The 22,131-nt window shown below is 39.1% G+C and overlaps 1 protein-coding gene across 17 annotated transcripts in view; it reads left to right on the forward strand.

Moving 5' to 3' along the window:
- Window positions 1-22,131, forward strand: part of mycbp2 (MYC binding protein 2) — a 91,570-nt gene that overhangs the window by 62,362 nt on the left and 7,077 nt on the right. For 11 of the 17 annotated variants that reach the window (XM_041259709.1, XM_041259718.1, XM_041259719.1 and 8 more), the window contains 20 exons: window positions 712-844; window positions 5,470-5,595; window positions 8,522-8,677; window positions 9,998-10,099; window positions 11,274-12,911; window positions 13,109-13,278; window positions 13,758-14,017; window positions 14,731-14,898; window positions 15,095-15,252; window positions 15,603-15,802; window positions 16,352-16,501; window positions 16,955-17,115; window positions 17,400-17,556; window positions 17,898-18,122; window positions 18,933-18,998; window positions 19,515-19,754; window positions 20,208-20,297; window positions 20,713-20,793; window positions 21,217-21,483; window positions 21,781-22,055. In XM_041259709.1, the coding sequence (XP_041115643.1) occupies window positions 712-844; window positions 5,470-5,595; window positions 8,522-8,677; window positions 9,998-10,099; window positions 11,274-12,911; window positions 13,109-13,278; window positions 13,758-14,017; window positions 14,731-14,898; window positions 15,095-15,252; window positions 15,603-15,802; window positions 16,352-16,501; window positions 16,955-17,115; window positions 17,400-17,556; window positions 17,898-18,122; window positions 18,933-18,998; window positions 19,515-19,754; window positions 20,208-20,297; window positions 20,713-20,793; window positions 21,217-21,483; window positions 21,781-22,055 (4,823 nt within the window). The remainder of the gene's footprint in view (window positions 1-711; window positions 845-5,469; window positions 5,596-8,521; window positions 8,678-9,997; window positions 10,100-11,273; window positions 12,912-13,108; window positions 13,279-13,757; window positions 14,018-14,730; window positions 14,899-15,094; window positions 15,253-15,602; window positions 15,803-16,351; window positions 16,502-16,954; window positions 17,116-17,399; window positions 17,557-17,897; window positions 18,123-18,932; window positions 18,999-19,514; window positions 19,755-20,207; window positions 20,298-20,712; window positions 20,794-21,216; window positions 21,484-21,780; window positions 22,056-22,131) is intronic. The other 6 variants (XM_041259724.1, XM_041259727.1, XM_041259725.1 and 3 more) reach the window with 4 other exon arrangements.

Consider the following 22,131-nt stretch of genomic DNA (forward strand, 5'->3'; position numbering starts at 1 on the left):
CCATAAATATACTAATAGCAATGGAAATGCTCCAGCATTTTTTCTACCATTCATGTCTACTGTTTTTTTCTTTCCTTTTTTTTTCTTAACAGATTTGAATGCTGTCTCTGGTTCCTCTCCAGAGGCGTTGCATACTGCTAAGACTTTAATTTGAGATGTGGTGTGTCATGCTGTTTCTTGAATGGCCTCTAAGGCTTCTTGTGTGTTTTGCAGTGTGTCAGCTCTTTTACAGACTAACCATTAACAATATTTCCTTTCAACTACAGAGTGCAAATAATAAATGTGTAAAATCTGTGTCAGTAATATTTAAAATGTTTGAATGCTTATGCCATTGTAATGGGCAATTTTGCAAAGCAAATAATTGCCATTTTAATGTTTTGCATTTGTTTTAATGAGCCTCTTCTTTCTACAGGAGGAGAGGGTTTATAATACCCTTTCAGATGAGTAACAATAATTATATTGCAAGCAACAGTAAAAGAATAGGGCCTGTTTTATAGCAGTTGACCCAATGATTGTAATAATATTTGTTATCAACATTATCGTATGACTACAACTCGATACTGTACTACAAACATATATTATACAACAATATATTGCATTGTATATTGTTTACATTTTGTTAAAATTTAACTCAACTTGCTCCAATTGACTGATGTTAAAAAATATAAGAAAATGTGTGGCATTAGATAAAAAGCATTGTTTGTGTATCAGGTGACAAACTCAGAAGGCACTTGGGTGCAGTTGGATAAGAACAGTATAGTGGAGTTTTGTGAAAGTGATGAAGGAGAGGCCTGGTCTCTTGCGAGAGATCGGGGAGGCAATCAGTACCTTCGACATGAAGAGGGTAAGACCATCTCTTAAATATACATAGTTGTCATGTTCGTGATATCATTTAAAGGTCGTATATGATACTGTAGCTCAGTATACATATAGAGTGGATGTAAAACTGCCTAGGGGAGTTTGCTTCGAGCAGTTAGTTGGACTAGTTGGTACACATTCTCTACAGCTACCTGCTTATTAGGCAACATCCTACAGTTGTATGCAAAAGTTTGGGCACCCCTGGAAAAAATATGTTACAATAAATCTTTCAGTGAACAGAAGTTAACCTGACCTCTACATGGTACAAAGTTAAACATGACACCTTTCTGCAAATTTTAATACAGGATTACTATTTATTGAATTTATTACAGGTTCAAAATAATAAACAAAAGTGAAAATGGTGCTTGCAAAAGTTTGAGCTCCCTTTTGGACGATTCTTAATTGCTTCTTAAAAAGATGATTACTAAGACCCAGAAAGGTTGATTCACTCGTTAGGGCTTCAATTAGTCTGGTGAAGTCAATTCCAGTGTTGAACTATTACTCTGAAGTAACTTCATACCTTCTAACCTGTCAGACTTTGATGGTTGTTCTGCTTGGTTTCAACAGCCAACAGCCAAGCAGATATCTGAGGACTTGAAAATGAAGATAATTGACTTTCACAAAACAGGAGAAGGCTATAAAAAACTCTCATAATAACATAAGAAAGTTTACAAATGAGAGGAGGCCATTCAGCCCATCTTGCTCGTTTGGTTGTTAGTAGCTTATTGATCCCAAAATCTCATCAAGCAGCTTCTTGAAGGATCCCAGGGTGTCAGCTTCAACAACATTACTGGAGAGTTGATTCCAGACCCTCACAATTCTCTGTGTAAACAAGTGCCTCCTATTTTCTGTTCTGAATGCCCCTTTGTCTAATCTCCATTTGTGACCCCTGGTCCTTGTTTCTTTTTTCAGGCTGAAAAAGTCCCTTGGGTCGACACTGTCACTACCTTTTAGAATTTTGAATGCTTGATTAGGTCGCCACATAGTCTTCTTTGTTCAAGACTGAACAGATTCAATTATTTTAGCCTGTCTGCATATGACATGCCTTTTAAGCCCGGGATAATTCTGGTCGCTCTTCTTTGCACTCTTTCTAGAGCAGCAATATCTTTTTTATAGCGAGGTGACCAGAACTGCACACAATATTCAAGATGAGGTCTTACTAGTGCATTGTACAGTTTTAACATTACTTCCCTTGATTTAAATTCAACACTTTTCACAATGTATCCAAGCATCTTGTTAGCCTTTTTTATAGCTTCCCCACATTGTCTAGATGAAGACATTTCTGAGTCAACAAAAACGCCTAGGTCTTTTTCATATATTCCTTCTCCAGTTTCAGTATCTCCCATATAATATTTATAATGTACATTTTTATTTCCTGCGTGCAGTACCTTACACTTTTCTCTATTAAATGTCATTTGCCATGTGTCTGCCCAGTTCTGAATCTTGTCTAGATCATTTTGAATGACCTTTGCTGCTGCAACAGTGTTTGCCACTCCTCCTACTTTTGTGTTCTGCAAATTTAACAAGTTTGCTTACTATACCAGAATCTAAATCATTAATGTAGATTAGGAATAGCAGAGGACCTAATACTGATCCCTGTGGTACACCACTGGTTACCACACTCCATTCTGAGGTTTTTCCTCTAATCAGTACTTTCTGTTTTCTACATGTTAACCACTCCCTAATCCATGTACATGTGTTTCCTTGAATCCCAACTGCGTTCAGTTTGAGAATTAATCTTTTGTGCGGGACTTTGTCAAAAGCTTTCTGGAAATCTAAATAAACCATGTCATATGCTTTGCAATTATCCATTATCGATGTTGCATCCTCAAAAAAATCAAGCAAGTTAGTTAGACACGATCTCCCTTTCCTAAAACCATGTTGACTGTCTCCCAGGACCCTGTTACCATATAGGTAATTTTCCATTTTGGATCTTATTATAGTTTCCATAAGTTTGCATATAATAGAAGTCAGGCTTACTGGTCTGTAGTTACCTGGTTCAGTTTTGTTTCCCTTTTTGTGGATCGGTATTACGTTTGCAATTTTCCAGTCTGTCGGTACCACCCCTGTGTCAAGAGACTGCTGCATGATCTTGGTTAGCGGTTTGTAAATTACTTCTTTCATTTCTTTGAGTACTACTAGGAGGATCTCATCCGGCCCAGGGGATTTGTTTATTTTAAGAGCTCCTACTCCCTTTAACACTTCTGCCTCAGTTATGCTAAAGTTATTTAAAACTGGATAGGAACTGGATGACATGTGGGGCATATTGTCAGTATCTTCCTTTGTAAAAACTTGTGAAAAGTAATCATTTACTATATTTGCTATTTTTTTTTCTTCATCTACGATTTTGCCATTTGTATCTCTTAGACATTTAACCTCCTCTTTGAATGTTCTCTTGCTGTTGTAATATTGGAAAAACATTTTGGAATTGGTTTTAGACCCCATAGCAATGTTCATTTCTATTTCTCTCTTGGCCTTTCTAACTTCCTTTTTGACTTCAGTTTGCAGTTCCATGTACTCTTTCTGTGTACTTTCTTTTTGGTCCTTTTTAATGCTCTGTAAAGTGCCTTTTTTCACTGAATATTTTTTTTAATTGATCTATTAAACCATTTTGGCAATTTAGTTTTACATTTAGATTTGTCTACTTTAGGGATGTAATTGTTTTGCGCCTCTAGTACTACATTTCTGAAGAACAACCATCCTTCTTCTGTGGGTGTTTTCTCTATTTTAGTCCAGTCTACTTCTGTTAGTCTCTGTTTCATACCTTCATAGTTTGCTTTTCTAAAATTCTAAACCTTAGCTTTAGTCTTTACTTTTGGGGTTTTAAAAAACACTTCAAATGAGACTATGTTGTGATCTGAGTTTGCCAGTGGTTCTCTGACCTCTATTTTAGTTATTCTGTCTTCGTTATTTGAAAAGACTAAATCAAGGCATGCCTCCCCTCTAGTCGGTGCCTTGACAAATTGTGTTAGGAAGCAGTCATTTGTCATTTCCACCATTTCTATTTCATCCTTCGTGCTACCCACCGGGTTTTCCCATTTTATTTGGGGGAAGTTGAAATCCCCCATTAGTATGGCTTCTCCTTTGCTACACACATTTCTAATGTCATTGTATAACAATGACATTAGAAATGCTTCCAGCTAGCAATTTCAATTGTAAGAAACATTATCAAGAAACGGAAGTGAAATGGAACGGTTCAAGTCAAGGCAAGATCTGGAAGACCAAGAAAAATATCACATAGACTTGCCTGAAAACTGGTCAGATCTGCACAACAGAACCCACAGGTCACTGCTAAGGACCTTCAGAACAGTTTAGCTGACACTGGAGTAGTTGTTCACAGGTCCACAGTACAGCGTACCTTACACAGCAAGGATCTGCATGGGAGATTTGTCAGAAGGAAGCCTTTTCTATGACCTCATCACAAAAGTCAGCATCTGAAGTATGCAAAAGAAAACCTTGACAAGCCTGATTTTTGGAGCAATGTGCTTTGGACTGATGAAATGAAAATTGAACTGTTTGGCCACAACCAAAGAAGGTACGTTTGGAGAAAAAAAGGTGAAGCATTTCAAGAAAAGAACACCTTGCCAACTGTTAAGCACGGGGTGGCTTTATTATGCTTTGGGGTTGTGTGGCAGCCAGTTGAACCGAAAATATTGTGCGGGTGGAAGGAAGAATGGATTCAACTAAATATCAACACTGAAGCTGAAAAGAGGTTGGATATTTCAGCAAGACAATGATCCAAAACCTACCTCAAAACCAACCATTAAATATTTACAAGAAAGGTTTTGAAATGACCGTCACAGTCCCCAGACTTGAATATTATTGAAAATCTGTGGGGAGATCTCACACATACAGTGCATGCAAGGAGACCTAATAATATTTCTGAGCTGGAAGAGTTCTGCAGGGAAGAGTGGGAAAAATTCCAAAGGCAAGAAGAGAAAGACTCTTAACTAGCTACAGGAAACGTTTGGAAGCAGTTATATCTGCCAAAAGAGTTACCAATGTTATCAATTACTAAGTGACAGGGTGACCACACTTTTGCACGCGCCATGTTCACTTTTGTTTATTATTTTGAATCTGTAATAAATGCAAATAAATAATAATCCTGTATTAAAATTTGCAGAAAGGTGTCATGTTTAACTTTGTACCATGTAGAGGTCAGGTCAACTTCTGTTCACTGAAAGATTAATTGTAACATACATTTTTTCCAGAGGTGGCCAAACTTTTGCATACAACTGTATATTGGGATATAATATTGATTTTATACAAACTGTTATGATAAAGTTTGCCTTTTTACTAAGAAAAAAGCCCCCAAAACTGTCTTATGCTGTGACTTAGTTGTAAAAAATAATGTGTACAATTTGTTATCAAAATAATAATGTTACAAAACTGTTAACAGGCAGCTCAAAATATAGGTGTTTGTTACTAGTTTCGTAACGTTTAATAGTTACATTTGACTGTCAGAAAATGGCTTCAAATTGCACTTTGAGTTCATCAGGAGCTGGGTCCCTTCTAGGTCTACAATGTGGAGAGTTTTACAGCACACATTTCCTCCCTGTAATGGTTATGCTGAAGGCATGTTTGAACTAATCCAGCTGTCTTTTATAACAGAGCAAGTAATATTGGATCAGGGAGCACAAACACCACCTCCAAGTCCTTTCTCTATTCAAGCTTTCAATAGGGATGCCGCTGCCAACGGTGCCCAAGGATATGACTATGGGATTTCAAATAATAAAGGTGAGTACAAAGCTATATGAGTGAAAGGAGAGAATAAACTGAAAACCTCAACATTGTTTCTGTACAGGCAATTTGTTCAATGCTTAGAAGCCTACATTTGTCAAATCAAATCCGCATCGCACATTCAAAGTGCAGTATTTGTGAGATCTGAGAAAACTATATTTAAAATAAATAAATAAATCTAAAAAATACACTGTGTGAGTTTAACCTGTCCATAACAGTTCACGTTTGAATAACGGACTTGACTGATATGAATCGGAGGAAATTATATTGTTCAGCTGATACCTATATCTCATATTGAACAAACAAACGGATGTACGTTATTAGGCAAATCAGAAGTAGATGATTAGATGTATTATTTAGCAAACATTGTTAGTGTTGGGAACGTTCTAGTTTAACCCCGGCAGTGATTTAATTCTAGAACTCAAGGGCTACCCCAAAGACAAAACCGCATCTTATAACATTTCCATCGCCTCCTACTTGAATTCCTCGTAGCACTATTATAAAAAGAATATATTGAGACACTGATGAGGTTAAAACCAGGAATATTTAGCAGCATAAATAAAAACAAATATGCTGTTCATAAAATGAACGGCAGAGTAGAGCTGATTGATTGATTTTTTTGATTGATTTCTCCTACCGTTTGTTTATGTTTAGTTTTGCCTGTGTACTGTGTGTTTTTTTTTTTTTTTTTTTTGCTGTACTCACAGATCTGTGCGGTTTCTTTTTAATTTTAATGCTGTCTTTTGCCAAACTTAGTTATTCTCTGTTTTTGCAAACAGGGCTTTTTTTGTGACCTTTTTACGGCTGAAACCAATCCTCTTGTTTAGATTGTCTGGAGTGTTTAAAAAAAATACAAAACAAATAAAACAGGAATCACTATAGATAGCTTACGTCTGAAAAGTAGATTGCATGCTTTAGCAAATGCTATAGAAACTACTGAACAAACAAATGAGACAGTTGTTTGATTTTGGTATTGTAGGTGTAGGAACTTAGGACCCCCTCCGTCATTTCCTTATTTGTTGCCATACCTGCTGTATCATTTGGCTTCTAAGGTACAAATAGGTTGTTTGTGTTTGTCTTACTGTCTTGTGTCTTTAGAGTGCAGCTTTGTGCAAGGTAAAACAGTAACACGCTGTAGAATGATGTCCGGTTCTCTAGAATGATTTCCAGTTCTCTAGTATGCCCCTTTAAATGACTACCATAAGGTAGTCACGTTTCAAGTGGCCAGACTTGTTTTTTAAATGAACAAGAAGTGTGTAATTTTTACTTGACTACTGCATAACCTCAGCCAAAGAACTGTGAATCTCTAGAAAAAAATGCAACATTTATTTGAGACGTCAGGAGACATTTCAGCATCAAGTTAATACTTCCTTTTGTTGCTAGTGGGTGCTAATGTTTGGCAGGACAATGTATTAATTTAGAAATAGACTTTTTTTTTTTTTTTTTGGTTAATGTTTCAATACTATGGATGGCAATAGTTGTACAGTAGCTTTACCCTTATATTTAAAAAAGGAAAATAACAGCACTAGTTTGATATTAAATATACCCACATGGGGCATTTAACAAATATAACCAGGGTGCCTGCTGAACATCATAAATCAATGTAGTGAAACAGGAAAATAGATTTTTCCCATATGGTACTGATATATGGATTTTTCCCATAGTACTATAGCTATAACCTGGAAACTTCTCCTCTCGAATTTGGTGACATTTTGCATGGAATTGAAAGCAAAATCTTTAAACTAGTTTTGATTAAACTATGCTTTGGCGTGTGTTGTATGTAGTTTATATTCTTGGCAGTGGGTATGTATAATTTCAACTTTTCAACATTCTTAAATGCAAAAGTATTACCTTTTTTTGTTTGTCTGTTTAGTACTGGATGCATTAAGCAGAAAAAAATGACACAATTATCTAAAATCAGTGATAGGCAATAAAACCGTGACGTATCGAAGATAAAATATTACTAGTAGCTTTTTCATTATACAGCAATATCTGGTTTATAAAAACTCAAGTAATAAAGCCTGTTGCCCTGTCTTGTTGAGTATGAGAATAGATGTATTTTATAAAACCTTTAACGAACAGATTTGTATTCGTTCAGCCATTTTATAAAATAAAAAAATAAAATGCCAAGGCAATTAAATGTTATTGCAGATCATACTACAGCCAAAATGAATAGGCTCTTAATAACTAGGCAACAACATCAGTTCAGTGTTGCAAACCCAGAAAAACCCTCCAGTTGTAGTATTGCATGCATTTACTTTTGTGTTGTGCATGAAGTGGGAGTTGTTGTTGTTATTCTCTCTGCATGGGCAAGAAACCCTCTCTTTGAGAAACCTTCCTTCCATCCCATCTTAGGAGTCACTTTAACCAGGCACTAAACTAGACTTTAGAGCTGAGTGCTGCCCTCTACTCTGTACTGAGACTTGCCTCTGTGTGGTTTAGCTAACTGGCTTATTTTACCCCTTTAGCCGTTACTGACCTTCTACTTTCACCAAGTAGCATCCAATAAAACTACTCTAAGGAACTTATCAGCCTAACCAAATAGCCTATTACTCAGAACAGTGAAGCAACAGTGAGATAGTTCACATTTGTAATAATTCCTCTGTGATCATGGTAATTGGTGCCTCACCCCTTGTCAGTAGCCTATTTAAATGTACAACAGTGCTTTCTAAAGGGCAAAGGGTTAAACAGCAGATGAGCAATCCACTTGTGACCAGCACACCCCTGCTACTACTGCATAGTCCTGAGGTGGGGGTTTTTTTATGCAAGAAGGCAATGGATTGTGTATACATACTGTTTAATTGGGGAAGTGCTAGTGCCGACTATTTCTTTCCCACGCCCAAACAAACCGTGCTTTTGTAAGCGTGCTTGTGATGACAGTGGTTAGTAAAAGCTCTAGTTTTCCGTGTGTTCCACATTGCAGGTGACCAGTTGAGTGCCATACTGAATTGTGTTCAGTCTCGGCCTTTCCTCCCAGCTCCTCCCGTATTTGAGCAAGCTGCCAAACCTCCCTCTTCCCTTGTCCACAGCCCATTTGTGTTTGGACAGTCCCTTTCCTTCCAGCAGCCTCAGCTTCCGAGTAAGTCTGTCTGTCTGTGCCACCTGCACACACTGTTTTTCTTTTTGGGATTGGTGTGTGTGGGTGTGGGTGTGGGTGTGTGTGTGGGGGGGGACCTTTACCATGGCTTTCGTAGTACCCCTTTAGTTGCTTGACATACATTCTGCACCATTCCTTGTCATTTCCACTTCATTTGACATGAGCTTTGAAGCAACTGAAAAATACTGCCTCTGACCTCCCTGGATGATTAACCCATTGGTTCCTTTTGTCCAGACTAAATATGTTTGATCCTTTTCTGAAAGTGAACTGAAGCAGGAATGCCTTTATTATTGTTTTTGTGGCCTAAAAGAGCAACTAATTAAATATATTTTTGTTTTGAACTTGTGTCGCTTAGTTTTTAGATTCCCCCATTGCACTGTGTATTAAAGATACATAACAACCATGTAAATTCAGCTAGGGCTGTAGTTTAAGTATTGGAGCAGTGGACAAGCACAGTGAACTATTTTGGAAGTTGTGCTAAGCCAGATTGTAGGGAAGTACAGTGTTGCCTTTTTGAAAGCCTTGGTTATTACAGCTTTAAGGTTCTACATTACAAAGATTTGACCTGTTTGTAGTATAACAATGTTCTCATTGTTTTGCTGCTCTTTCCTTTTTTTTCCAGGTGAAACCCATTTATCATGTCACAACCCTAGAAGTCCTTGTTTTTTGTATTCCCTGTTACAGGTAGTATGGCCCTGAATAGATGACTATGTGCAGCTACTGCAAGGCTCAGCTGTGCAGATTGAGTCATCTAACCTGTAACACAGGAATGTAGGCCTACTGTAACTTATTAGGCCCAGCATTAAACAATTTTCTTGCCTTTGCGCTTGCCCAGACTGTTAAGCAGGAACAAAATGATAATTCACAAGTCAATGTGAAAAAAAGTCAAACAAAATAACCATTTATAATTACACAGCAATAGTCAATGGTGAAATATTTAGAATTATTAAAGGAAACCTAGTGTACAGTCTTTCTTAATGTTCCAATGAGTACCAGATGAAATATCTGTCAGGTTTTTTTTTTTTGGTTTTTTTTTGTAAATATTACTACAAGACAAACAGCAAGAACAAGAGCAATACATTTTGCTTAAGAGAGATTAGATCTGTTTTCCCAAGCCTGTGTTACAGTACCGCTGAGGGTCGTGATAGGTGTATTTAAGTGTAGACCAGTTTGAATGCAAGTACACCTCCAGTTCATGCATTTGAAATTGCTTTGTGTGCCTGTTGTGTATCTTTTTTTTTTCCTAATTGTTTTCTTCCATTTTAAACTCTGTCGCTTACCTGCCACTGTTTTTCGCTGTAGACGCTTCATCTCGCAGCCTTGCTTCACGTGAGCGTGTGCACAAAGGTAGCAGTGTAGCTGGGCCAGGCTCTGCTCGCTCATCACTAGCTCACAAAAAAAAGGGTGGGTATGCATGCCATTGCTTGGCCAGCAAAATGCACACAAAGCTGGGATTTAATTGATACTGCTTCTTTCTGATTCATTTCTTACCATCAAAATCAAGGAATGGTAGTGTTTTTATTATTTATTTATTTATTTTATAAGAAATGAAGGCGCATATTGTGAGCGGTGTGTAAGATTTTGTTTCTTTAAAAGTAAAAACACAAATATATAATTTGTTAGATATTCATTGTTTTAAATTTATTTTGTATTTATTTTCACTACAGTTTCTATAGTGAATTAAATAAACTACTTGCAACTTGTTGAAAACAAAACATCCTATATTAGGGGGGAAAATCGGTCTTGTTTGTATACACAGTATATGTTGGACTAATGCATACTATACATAAACTTAGTAAAACTAATAGAGAATAACTATAAGAAGTAATGCCTTCTCATCATTTTCAATTACTTACCAATAAGGCCTGATGTCCTGTCCAGTCCTGTCCTGTCCCATCCCACAGGCACCTGGTGTGACTGTCCTGTGAATATGGCAGGGGGCCCTTCAGTTGCATATGTTAACACATTCCAAAGAAAGCATTCACAAGTTCTTGTAAATGTCATTGTGTTTTGATATACTTTGTGGCCAATACATTTGTCCTAAATTATCTATTCCAAAGGGAATACCCTGGTGTTTTTTATTTTATTTTTATTTTACAGGACTTAGAAATTGTCATGCATTTTACAATATTTCAGTTGAGCTAGGATTGTTGCCTAGACGTTTTAGACCATCTGTCGTTGTTCATTACAGTGTTGATTTGAAAGAAATAAATTAAGTGGCAATAGCTACTGATGAGAAATATTGGATTGGTTGGAAATAAGGAAAATCAAACAGAAAACGAATTCTAGAAAAGTGTTCCTTTTAATTCATTCTGTAGTATTGAGTATTATCACAGGGTTCTTTATAGCTAAACACCATTAAATTGTCATTGTATATAAAACAGTTTAAATTAATTTAGATGTGAGATTTTTTTATATATATATATATATATATATATATATATATATATATATATATATATATATATATATTATTAGTATTAACAGTAGTCTTAGTATGATTATTAAAGTATGTTTATAATATACTGATGTAATTTAAAAATATTGTTTTGCTAAATTAATCTGTTGTGATGTGTAGGTGAAAGAGGGAATTTAGCAACAGCTGCTAGGCCTTTATCTCCTGCTGGAAAGTTAGACCTGCCTGGGAAACACAAAACAGAAAATAGATCCCCAAAATTGGATGGCCGTGTTAGCAGAGCCTCTGCTGACCAAACAAAGATGAAGAACACAGAAAGCATGTCTGCCAGCGAATCCCTCGTACTGAAATCTGACACGGCTAAGTTGAGGTCAGACTCTCACAGCAGGTCGCTGTCTCCGAACCACAATACCCTTCAGGCAATGAAAGGCATTCAAGGCTTAAGGGCAGAATCGCCCACCCCAGGATCCAGGTCCTCTTCACCAAAACCAAAGGCTTTGTCATCTGGCAGATCCAGTCCCTCCAGCACTTGTTCTCCAAGATCAACATCCCCGTACGAAAAGAACCTACCTCTAATAGTCAGCTCATCTTCGAAATCCAGACTGGATCCACCTAGGGAAAGGTCAAAGTCTGACTCATATACCCTAGATCCTGACACCCTTCGGAAGAAAAAACCTCCCCTAACTGAGCCTATACGTGGACGTTCCACCTCTCCCAAACCAAAAATCCCACCAAAAGATGGGAAAGCTGGTGACAATGATGAAAACCGAGCTCCCTCTTCCCACGTGGTACAGGAAAACCTGCACAGTGAGGTGGTAGAGGTCTGCACCTCCAGCACTCTGGCATCCAACAATGATGATGGTAATGATGAAAACCCCGATGCCAGAAACATTGAAGAAGGCTCCTCAAAAGTCCACTTCAGCATAGGGAAAGCTCCAGTTAAGGAAGAGCAAGAAACCAGGTCATCCCCCAAAGTCAGCCGTAAGACACCTGGCCGACATGTAAGGCCCAAGAAAGAGAAATCTGGTCCCTTCTTTAAGGGTGAGAATGCACGTCTGGTGGAGCCCGCCAAGCAAGCTATGTCGCCATCAGTAGCTGAGTGCGCCCGTGCAGTGTTTGCAGCATTTCTTTGGCATGAGGGCATTGTTCATGATGCCATGGCCTGCTCATCCTTCTTAAAGTTTAATCCTGAGCTCACAAAGGAGCATGCACCCATAAGGAGCAGCCTTAGCAGCCAGCAAGCCATGGATGAGAAGGAAAACAAGCTGAAGAACAGGCACTCCCTAGAGATCTCCTCTGCCTTGAACATGTTCAACATCTCTCCCCACGGGCCTGACATTTCGAAAATGGGCAGTATCAACAAGAATAAGGTCCTCTCCATGCTCAAGGAACCTCCACTGCCAGAAAAGTGTGAGGATGGGAAGGCTGAAACAGTTATCTACGAGACCTGTAGTCAAACAACCACAAAGACAAAGTCCCCTCTTCCACTGACCTTACAGCACCTCGTGGCTTTTTGGGAAGACATCTCCATGGCCACCATCAAAGCTGCCACCCAGAATATGATCTTCCCCAGCCCTGGTTCCAGTGCCATTCTGAAGAAAAAGGAGAACGAGAAAGATGGCAAGAAATCCAAAAAGGAGAAAAAGAAGAAGGAGAAGGCTGATGTTCGGCCAAGAGGAAATCTCTTTGGAGAGATGGCCCAACTTGCTATGGGTGGGCCAGAGAAAGACACCATTTGTGAGCTTTGTGGAGAATCTCATCCCTACCCTGTGACCTACCACATGAGACAAACCCATCCAGGTAAAGTATGATTTGTACTTATAGATTCTTATTGTCACTTTGGTCCTTTGGCAACCAAGAACAAATACTATTAACTTGCTATAATAATTATAAAGGGGATAACTTTTTTAAGACATAATTTGGTGGGACTGCATCTAGGAATTAAAAGTAGCATGTTTTCCATTTGTGTGTTTCATTTCAATGCATATTTGGTGCAGGTTGTGGTCGGTATGCTGGAGGACAAGGCTATAATAGCATTGGACACTTCTGTGGAGGCTGGGCTGGTAACTGTGGAGATGGAGGAATCGGAGGCAGCACATGGTATTTAGTGTGTGACCGCTGCAGGGAAAAGTACCTCCGCGAGAAGCAAACAGCAGCAAGAGAAAAGGTTTGTTTTTCTTTTAACCTTGCTGATGTTAGATGTACTAATTCTAACAATTTAAGTCTTTAAAATGTATGTTAGTCTTAATAATATAAGCATTCTCACTGGCCCCTTAGTTTTGCCGAAATATTTTTGTTTTCCAGACTTCACTGTAATTACTCTCTGATAAAGCCCATTTATCCTACCACAGCTCTTTTTCATAGTAGCACATGGTTTCCACTCTCTCCTAATGGGACCTCACCTCACATTTCCTATTGTATGTGCTGCTATTTATTGCAAGTGTAATGCTCAGACGGGGCCTCATTTCCCATAACACAGAGTGAACTTACAGCAGTGTGGAAGGAAAAAAATTGCCCATGAATTTTTAATGAAATTGAGGACTGAATCCTCTTTGTATGAATCTAGCAAGTCCAGGTTTCATATAGATAGTTCCTCGGTGTTACTGTTGCATTCAGTATAAACCTATGGCTATTTGAGTTGAGTAGCTTTCTGGCCATCAGGTGAAGCAGTCGAGGAAAAAACCAATGCAAGTCAAGACCCCCCGAGCCCTCCCCACCATGGAGGCTCACCAAGTCATCAAAGCCAACGCCCTGTTCCTGCTGTCACTGAGTAGTGCCGCAGAGCCCAACATGCTCTGTCACCATCCGCCCAAACCCTTCCACAGCCATCTACCCAGCCTCAAGGAGGGTGTCACCGAGGAGATTCCCAACAAGATTGGCTGTCTCTACTTGCAGACTCTCGCACGGTAGGGGACTGCTTCAACCCATATGACTTATTGTTGTGAAACAGTGCTGGTTCATTGCTGTCAAGTGAGTACATGTTTGGATGTTGACATAAAATAGAAAGGAGTGCTTCTCTTTATAACAAACTAGTGTCAGTAAAATAAATATACATGTGAGCTTCCTGTGAAGATCAACCAGCCTTGCATTAGCAGGGGATATAGTCTAATAAATAGCAAGGTTATCTGGGGATGTGAAACAGCTAAGCTTTGCATCATTAACTTAGTAAATTATGAAAATAGCTGACTTGTGTCTACATCCCTGCATTAGGGGAAGTACTTTATTGCATTTACTTTGTGGGGCTTTTTTTCTTGTTTATCCTTCTGTTTTTTTTTTTTTTTTTTTTTAAGCAATCCTTATGTTGGTTTTGAGCAGCTAATGTTAAGATAACATAAGCAGGTACTATTTTTAAGAATGTGTGGATCCATGAAGTTAACTAAAAAAAACAAATTAATGTGTTGTTATCTGTTCTCAACAATGATACCACATTTAATGAAAGTGAACTTGTAAATTCTGAAAGAACAGATGGTGGAAGATTACTGTGATTGTATTGCATTTTACTGAGTTACGAGTTTTAGTAGTTTTACGTTATCTGTTTTGTAAATAAAATAAGTCAATGTCAGTCCAATAAAATATATTTCCAAAACCGTGATCTTTGTTTATTTCTTGCCTTGTACAGACAACATTCAGAGAATTTTGGTGGATACCATGATGATAATCTTTTCCAAGATGAGATGAGGTACTTGCGATCAACCTCAGTCCCAGCCCCTTATATATCAGTCACCCCAGACGCCAGCCCCAATGTCTTTGAGGAGCCTGAATGCAATATGAAATGCATGCCTCACAGGTACGATATATCCTTTTACCTTTTTGCATCAGTTGCATCCGTTGTCAGTTCATCCTTTAATGCACATCCATAGTTGTCAAGCATTTCCAATTATATTAACAGAAATGTGGCATATGTACTTTAAAGCTATGACTAATGAGTGACCATGGAGAATGAACTACCACTCAGATCCTTAGAGGTACTCTGTATTTTTCAGTTTGGAGACAAGCCCCATTACTGACAGCGATACAGCCAAGCGCACAGTATTTCAAAGGTCCTACTCAGTGGTGGCATCCGAATATGACAAGCAGAACTCCACCTCCACTGCTCGAGTGAAGGCCATTCCCAGACGCAGAGTCAACAGTGGAGATGCAGGTACACCTTCAGTCTCATTACCAGACAAAAGCTGTGTTTTTGTTATTCCACTTGCCATTTGTTAGGTTGGTTTCTACTTTTGAGTTTTACCTTTTTGTGGAATAGGAGACTAAAACAGTGAAGTTGTTTTCTATGGGCATGAGTAACTTAAATGTTAAACATTTAGCCAGAAAATCTTTTTATCGTTGAATGGTGACAAAGCTCCTTATACATAATTCTAGCAAACAGCAATGGCCAATTAATGCCGCATTCAACCCCTCTCATATTTTTTACTGGATTGGGGATGGTTTTAAAGAAATAGCATGTGACCAGCTTGATGTGTAAGTGGGTATGTGTGCTGTTCCTTGCAGAAGTGGGCTCTTCTCTTCTTCGACACCCGTCCCCAGAGCTCTCACGGCTGATTTCTGCCCACGGTTCACTCAGTAAAGGGGAGCGGAATTTCCAGTGGCCTGTCCTGGCCTTTGTCATCCAGCACCATGACCTGGAAGGACTGGAAGTGGCGATGAGGCACGCCTTGAGGAAGTCTGCCTGCAGAGTGTTTGCAATGGAGGTCCGTCCTAATGAACCACTTTATTTAGGTCAAACTCATGGGGCTCTTCTTTGAGTGCATGCTAGAGGATAATGTGTCGTATATGTTCTGTTTTTTATATGACAATCACAAAATGATTATTGCAATGTCTGTATGGAAAGAAAAAATACTTAGTGCTACAAGACAAAAAATGACAGCGTGTATGTGATTTTAGTTGGCAAATTCTAATTTGCTATGAGAAACTAAACTTTCATCCTTTTTTTTTTTTTTGAAGATACATTATATTGCAACCATGGGTGTTTTTTTTTTTTTTTAAATCTAAATAGATGGATATAAATACTGTGCTGTAGCCTTTAACTCTAGATTATTTCCATTGCGTTTTTTTTTTCCCCTCTCAGTGGTGACTTACTGTATAAATACACTTTTTACTTTGATAAATACAATTAAATGTAATGAAAATGTTGAAGAAAGAAATACCCAGGATTTTTTTTAATGCTTTTATTTTAAACCACATGATATAAAAAATGTGATGGCTGGTCAAAACTTGCCTTACCTTTTTTTGCCCTTCAGGCTTTTAACTGGCTGCTGTGCAACGTCATCCAGACCACCTGTCTCCATGACATTCTGTGGCATTTTGTGGCATCCCTGACCCCTTCTCCCTGTGAGCCAGAAGAGGAGGAGGATGAAGAGAGCAAAGCAAACAAGGAAAATGCTGAACAGGTGCTGTTGCTCTGCTAATCCAGGGTTTATCTACTGATGTGAATTCCTTATATATATATCTATCTACTTATTCCTTTCCCCACTTTTGTACAAATCAGTAACAGTTGGGTCTGATGGTCATGCAAAGCAGCCTAAGAAACCTAAAAAAAAAAAAAAAAAAGCATAATAATTTGCTTTAACTAAAAACTGACATATATTCAAAGTGCCTTAAAACTGGAGCGCCAGCAGCTTAGAGTTGATTCCGATACACACCTGATCGGACCTTGCTGAAGAAAGGTTTTATATCCGACTGAAAGTTTTTCCTTTAGAGAAAAAAAAATGTGATTGTGTTTCAATTTTTTTTTTATTTTATTTTTTAAAAAGCCTATGGTAAATGTACACGTTTACAAGCAAACATGTCCTGCGTTTCTGATGTTGCTAAATGCCTGTTTTTTATATGCACTCCCTGTGTAGGAGAAAGACACGCGTGTGTGTGAGCACCCCCTGTCCGATATCGTGATTGCAGGAGAAGCAGCTCACCCTCTGCCCCACACCTTTCATCGGCTCCTGCAGACCATCTCAGACCTTATGATGTCTCTGCCCAGCGGCAGCTCCCTGCAGCAGATGGCCCTTAGGTATGTTCATCACTGGATAGGACGATCTGCACTGCTAGCTCCTATTAGATTGAATTTGGTAGCCTAGCTACGTCCGGGGATGAGGTTTGTTTATCCAATTGTGATTAAATTTGGTGAAGACATTCTTTAGCAAAAGTTATTGAGAGTGTCTGGGTCTAAGCAATAATGCCTGCAAGACTCTCTGTATGCAAGTCTTACTTAAGTGTCACTAGTATGTTTAACTGAAATCTAGAACACCTCTTATCCAATGTAAAGGAAATTAAAAATACCTTCTTTGCGTGCAGATGCTGGAGCCTGAAGTTCAAGCAGTCTGATCATCAGTTCCTGCACCAGAGCAATGTCTTTCACCACATCAACAACATCCTGTCTAAATCAGATGATGGGGACAGTGAGGAAAGCTTCAACATCAGTGTGCAGTCTGGATATGAAGCCACTAACCAGGTGAGAGGCTCGGGAAACCAGTGGAACCTCGGCTACGACTGCAGTTTCTTGTTAAATCATTAAATTGGTTGTTTCTGGTTCTCTATGGAGGAATGGATCAGAAATGTTTTTTAGGGGGCTCCCGAGTGGTGCATCCAGTAAAAGATGCTCCCTATAGCCTGGACATTGCCGGTTCGAGTCCTATTCCACTGCCGACTGTGGGCAGGAGGAGTTTCCAGGGGGGTGCCGCACAATTGCCCGAGCGCCGCCCGGCGCGGGGGGGGGGGGGGGGGGGCTTAGGTCGTAAAAATGTAAAAAAATGTTTTTCAACACTTTGCTAGTAACCATGTTTCCTGTCACAGGAGCTGTGTGTCGTCACCTGCCTGAAAGATCTTACAAGCATAGTTGACATCAAGACCTCTAGCCGGCCAGCCATGATCGGCAGCCTAACAGATGGGTCCACAGAAACCTTCTGGGAGTCAGGTGACGAGGATAAGAACAAGACCAAGAGCATCAGCATCAGCTGTGTGAAGGGAATAAACCCCCGCTACGTCTCTGTGCATGTGGACAACTCAAGAGACATCGGAGTAAGGACAAGAGTTTTCATCCCTTTTGTTACGCTTAATTTTTTTCAGATTATTCTTTTTGGATAAAATGTACTTGCAAAATAATACAATTATTGTATAATAAAACAACTATAATATATTTGTTGGTGATAACTGTATTTGTTTTAGTTTTAAACCATTGAAGGTTTTTATACATTGTTTTTCTGTTTTCTCTTAGTGTTGATACGTAGTCTTTCGTATTTGTGGTCCATACAGTTATTATGGAATTGGCTTATTAAGGAATACTTTAACCTTTTGCGGTCCATTTATTCAGCGATTGTTATGCACGTCAGGTCCAATTTATTCACACGTGCTGTTTATTTAACATGCGCGGTTTAAAATATTTTTTTCACAGTAAAACAGGTTTAAAAGACATTGCATAGCAAAAGAACACTCAGTACTGCATCTCCAGCCAAGCCCCACCACCCCTTGTGCGCTGTATTTTTCACATACCTCTTCATAGTCATGCATACTGATAAATCCTCTCGTAATCACTCGTTTTATTACCAAACTCCTCAATAATGCGATCCAAGTCATTATTTTATTACTATAACATCTCAAAAAGCTCTGCAAATGTCCATGATATTCTTTGAGCGCTGGATGCAGAAGCAGCTATCTTCTTTGTTTGTGTCCGTGTTATCTCTGTGGTGCAGGGGCTATGTGTATTGCTCAGATACGCCCCCTTTTTTTTTAACCTGTAAACAACAGTAATATGTATGGAATACGGAGCTGTACATATTCATTATTTTAAAAAGTCAGGTATTTTTAACAGTTCACTTTTATTCTCTACAGAACAAGGTCACATCCATGACTTTCCTTTATGGAAAGGCAGTTGAAGATCTCTGCAGAATTAAACAGGTATGAGCATTGCATAGTGATTCAAATTAGGTCAGATTTTTGTGATTGTCTTTCTGTGGTCAGTAGTGTTAATTAAGATGAGGCTCTAGTTTTCTATATGTGTTAACATTCATACAAAGCTGTTGCATTTTGTTGTTAAAAATAATAGCCAATTCTGTAATGCGAAAAAAATGTAGTTGCACATGTTTTAAAATAAAATTACAAATACGTGGTTTATTATCCCCCACTTATGTCCAGCTGTTTGTTATATTTTGAGATTTATTTAAAACAAAACCTCCAGCTTTATTGAAACTTGCCTGGGACATTTATTACACATTATTACAACCCATACAATATTGTTTTTCTGCATGTAATACAGTGGATATCAGAGTTAGGGAATACGGTGAAATAGGCTAGTCAACCTTCTGTACATTATTTGGAATTGGGCTGATTGACCAGGAAATTGTGAAATTGAAACAAACAGATGTCATCATTTTTTGTAATTTACTTATTTGTATCCCCTATTTGTTTCATCAGGTGGACCTGGACTCCAGACATATCGGCTGGGTCACCAGCGAGCTCCCCAGGGTTGATGCTCAGATTGTGAAAATCGAGCTGAAGGGACCAGAGAACACCCTGCGAGTGCGCCAGGTCAAAGTTCTGGGATGGAAAGACGGGGAGAGCATTAAAATCGCCGGACAGATTTCAGCTAGCGTGGCGCAGCAGAAGAACTGCGAGGCAGAAACCCTTAGAGTTTTCCGTCTGATTACATCGCAGGTATAGCAGGGCTTTCCTTCAGTCTGATCACATCGCAGGTATAGCAGGGCTTTCCTTCAGTCTGATCACATCACAGGTACAGCAGGGCTTTCCTTCAGTCTGATCACATCACAGGTATAGCAGGGCTTTCCTTCAGTCTGATCACATCACAGGTACAGCAGGGCTTTCCTTCAGTCTGATCACATCACAGGTATAGCAGGGCTTTCCTTCAGTCTGATCACATCACAGGTGCAGCAGGGCTTTCCTTCAGTCTGATCACATCACAGGTATAGCAGGGCTTTCCTTCAGTCTGATCACATCACAGGTATAGCAGGGCTTTCCTTAAGTCTGATCACATCACAGGTATAGCAGGGCTTTCCTTCTGTCTGATCACATCACAGGTGTAGTAGGGCAGGATCTTACACCTCAGTTCTTCTGCTTTAGCATGTCTTAGATTTTAATTTTTTTGTACAGGTGTTCGGAAAGCTTATCTGTGGTGATGCAGAGCCAACTCCAGAACAGGAGGAGAAGAACTTATTGTCTTCTCCTGAAGGAGAGGACAAGGTAATGATTGTGGCATTAGCATAGAGAACATTGCAGACAATTAAAGCATGTTCTGTTTTCTGTAACTGAGGTCTGATTCTAAAGTTGGGATTGGAAACATAAGTTAAGACATCATTGCTTGTCTGTTGATCTGCTGGGTACATTTCTGTTTATGCTTTGTACAAGTACTGATTTAATAATTGTTTTAAATTGAGCGTGTATGCATTACTGTTTTGATCTACAAAGTTAATATAGTACAAAACAACAATGCTCAGCTTTTGAAATATATATATATAAAATCTGCAATTAATAAAGACCTGCGCCTTTTGGGTATGGTTTTTATCCCCTGCTTTGTCTACGAATAGAAAAAATATGGTATCAAACATTAAAGGTTAATATTATAATATTACTTTTATATTGCACTTTTGTTTCCTAGGCTCCATCTGATGCAGACTTGAAGGAGCACATGGTTGGAATTATATTCAGCAGGAGTAAGCTGACAAACCTTCAGAAGCAGGTATGCTAGCACAGAGGATGATGGAAAAAAAAGATAAACATCCTAGATAAAACTTGACATTTTGGAAGACCGAATAATTTAGTAGCAAGTGAGAAATGTAACCCTAGTGTATTAGCAGCTTAAGCAAATGAAGTCTACTTTTGTTTGAAATAGTATGAAAATAATGTCCCATAATATCAATCCCCATTTGCTCAAAGACCAACGCAGGCTTCTGAACCACCTGTCCATAGAACCACCATCATTCTCCATTATTCTTATCCATAACTAATATTCAATAATGCTGAATTTAGAATTACTAAAATAAACAGGATCCAGTGACAAGAACGTTACTACTAGAAGTGTCTTACAATGTCTTCAAAAGGCCCTTTTTCTCTAAATCATTCTTCTCATACAGGGTTTCTTGTTTCTGTTCTTTGCCCACAGGTGTGTGCTCATATTGTGCAGGCGATTCGAATGGAAGCCACCCGTGTCCGTGAGGAATGGGAGCACGCCATCTCCAGCAAGGAGAACGCCAACTCTCAGCCCAGCGATGAAGATGCCTCCTCGGATGCGTACTGCTTCGAGCTGCTGTCCATGGTGCTGGCTCTGAGCGGCTCCAACGTGGGCAGACAGTACTTAGCCCAACAGCTGACTCTGCTGCAGGACCTCTTCTCCCTGCTCCACACGGCTTCCCCCAGGGTACAGAGACAGGTAAGGAGCAACTGAGAAATTTCTTCTAATAATCTTGAGTTGACATGCCTGGATAATTTACTATTTTAATGCTCTTCAAACTTGTCCCTGACCGATCACATGCATAAGGGGTACTATGGTTGTTCTAGTTTTTTGTTCCTATTCTCATCTGGAAAGAAACAGAGTACTGCCGGAAAAACTACTATTATATTGTGTATTTGCAATTGGGACCAGTTTGTGATAGTTTTCAGTAATGCTAGTAAAAATACTGATGACGACAGTGCTGACTATCTGATCGACTCTTGTAATCCTCTGCAGGTGACCTCTCTGCTGAGGCGTGTGCTCCCTGAGGTGACTCCAGCTCGCCTGGCCAGTATAATCGGGGTGAAGGCCCTCCCTCCTGCAGATATCAGCGACATCATTCACTCCACAGAAAAGGGAGATTGGAACAAGCTGGCTATCCTGGACATGTTCCTGGGCTGCATTGCCAAAGCGCTCACTGTACAACTGAAAGCCAAGGGAGCCACTATCGCTGGGACTGCAGCGGGAAAAGGAGTCACCACAGTAACACTGCCCATGATCTTCAACTCCAGGTAGGAGACCATGCTTCTGATTCATCTGTTAATGTTGCTATTGTTTTTTATCTATCTTGAATTACTACAAGGATAG

This window comes from Polyodon spathula, chromosome 9 (assembly GCF_017654505.1).
Source record: "Polyodon spathula isolate WHYD16114869_AA chromosome 9, ASM1765450v1, whole genome shotgun sequence".
Taxonomy (NCBI): domain Eukaryota; kingdom Metazoa; phylum Chordata; class Actinopteri; order Acipenseriformes; family Polyodontidae; genus Polyodon; species Polyodon spathula.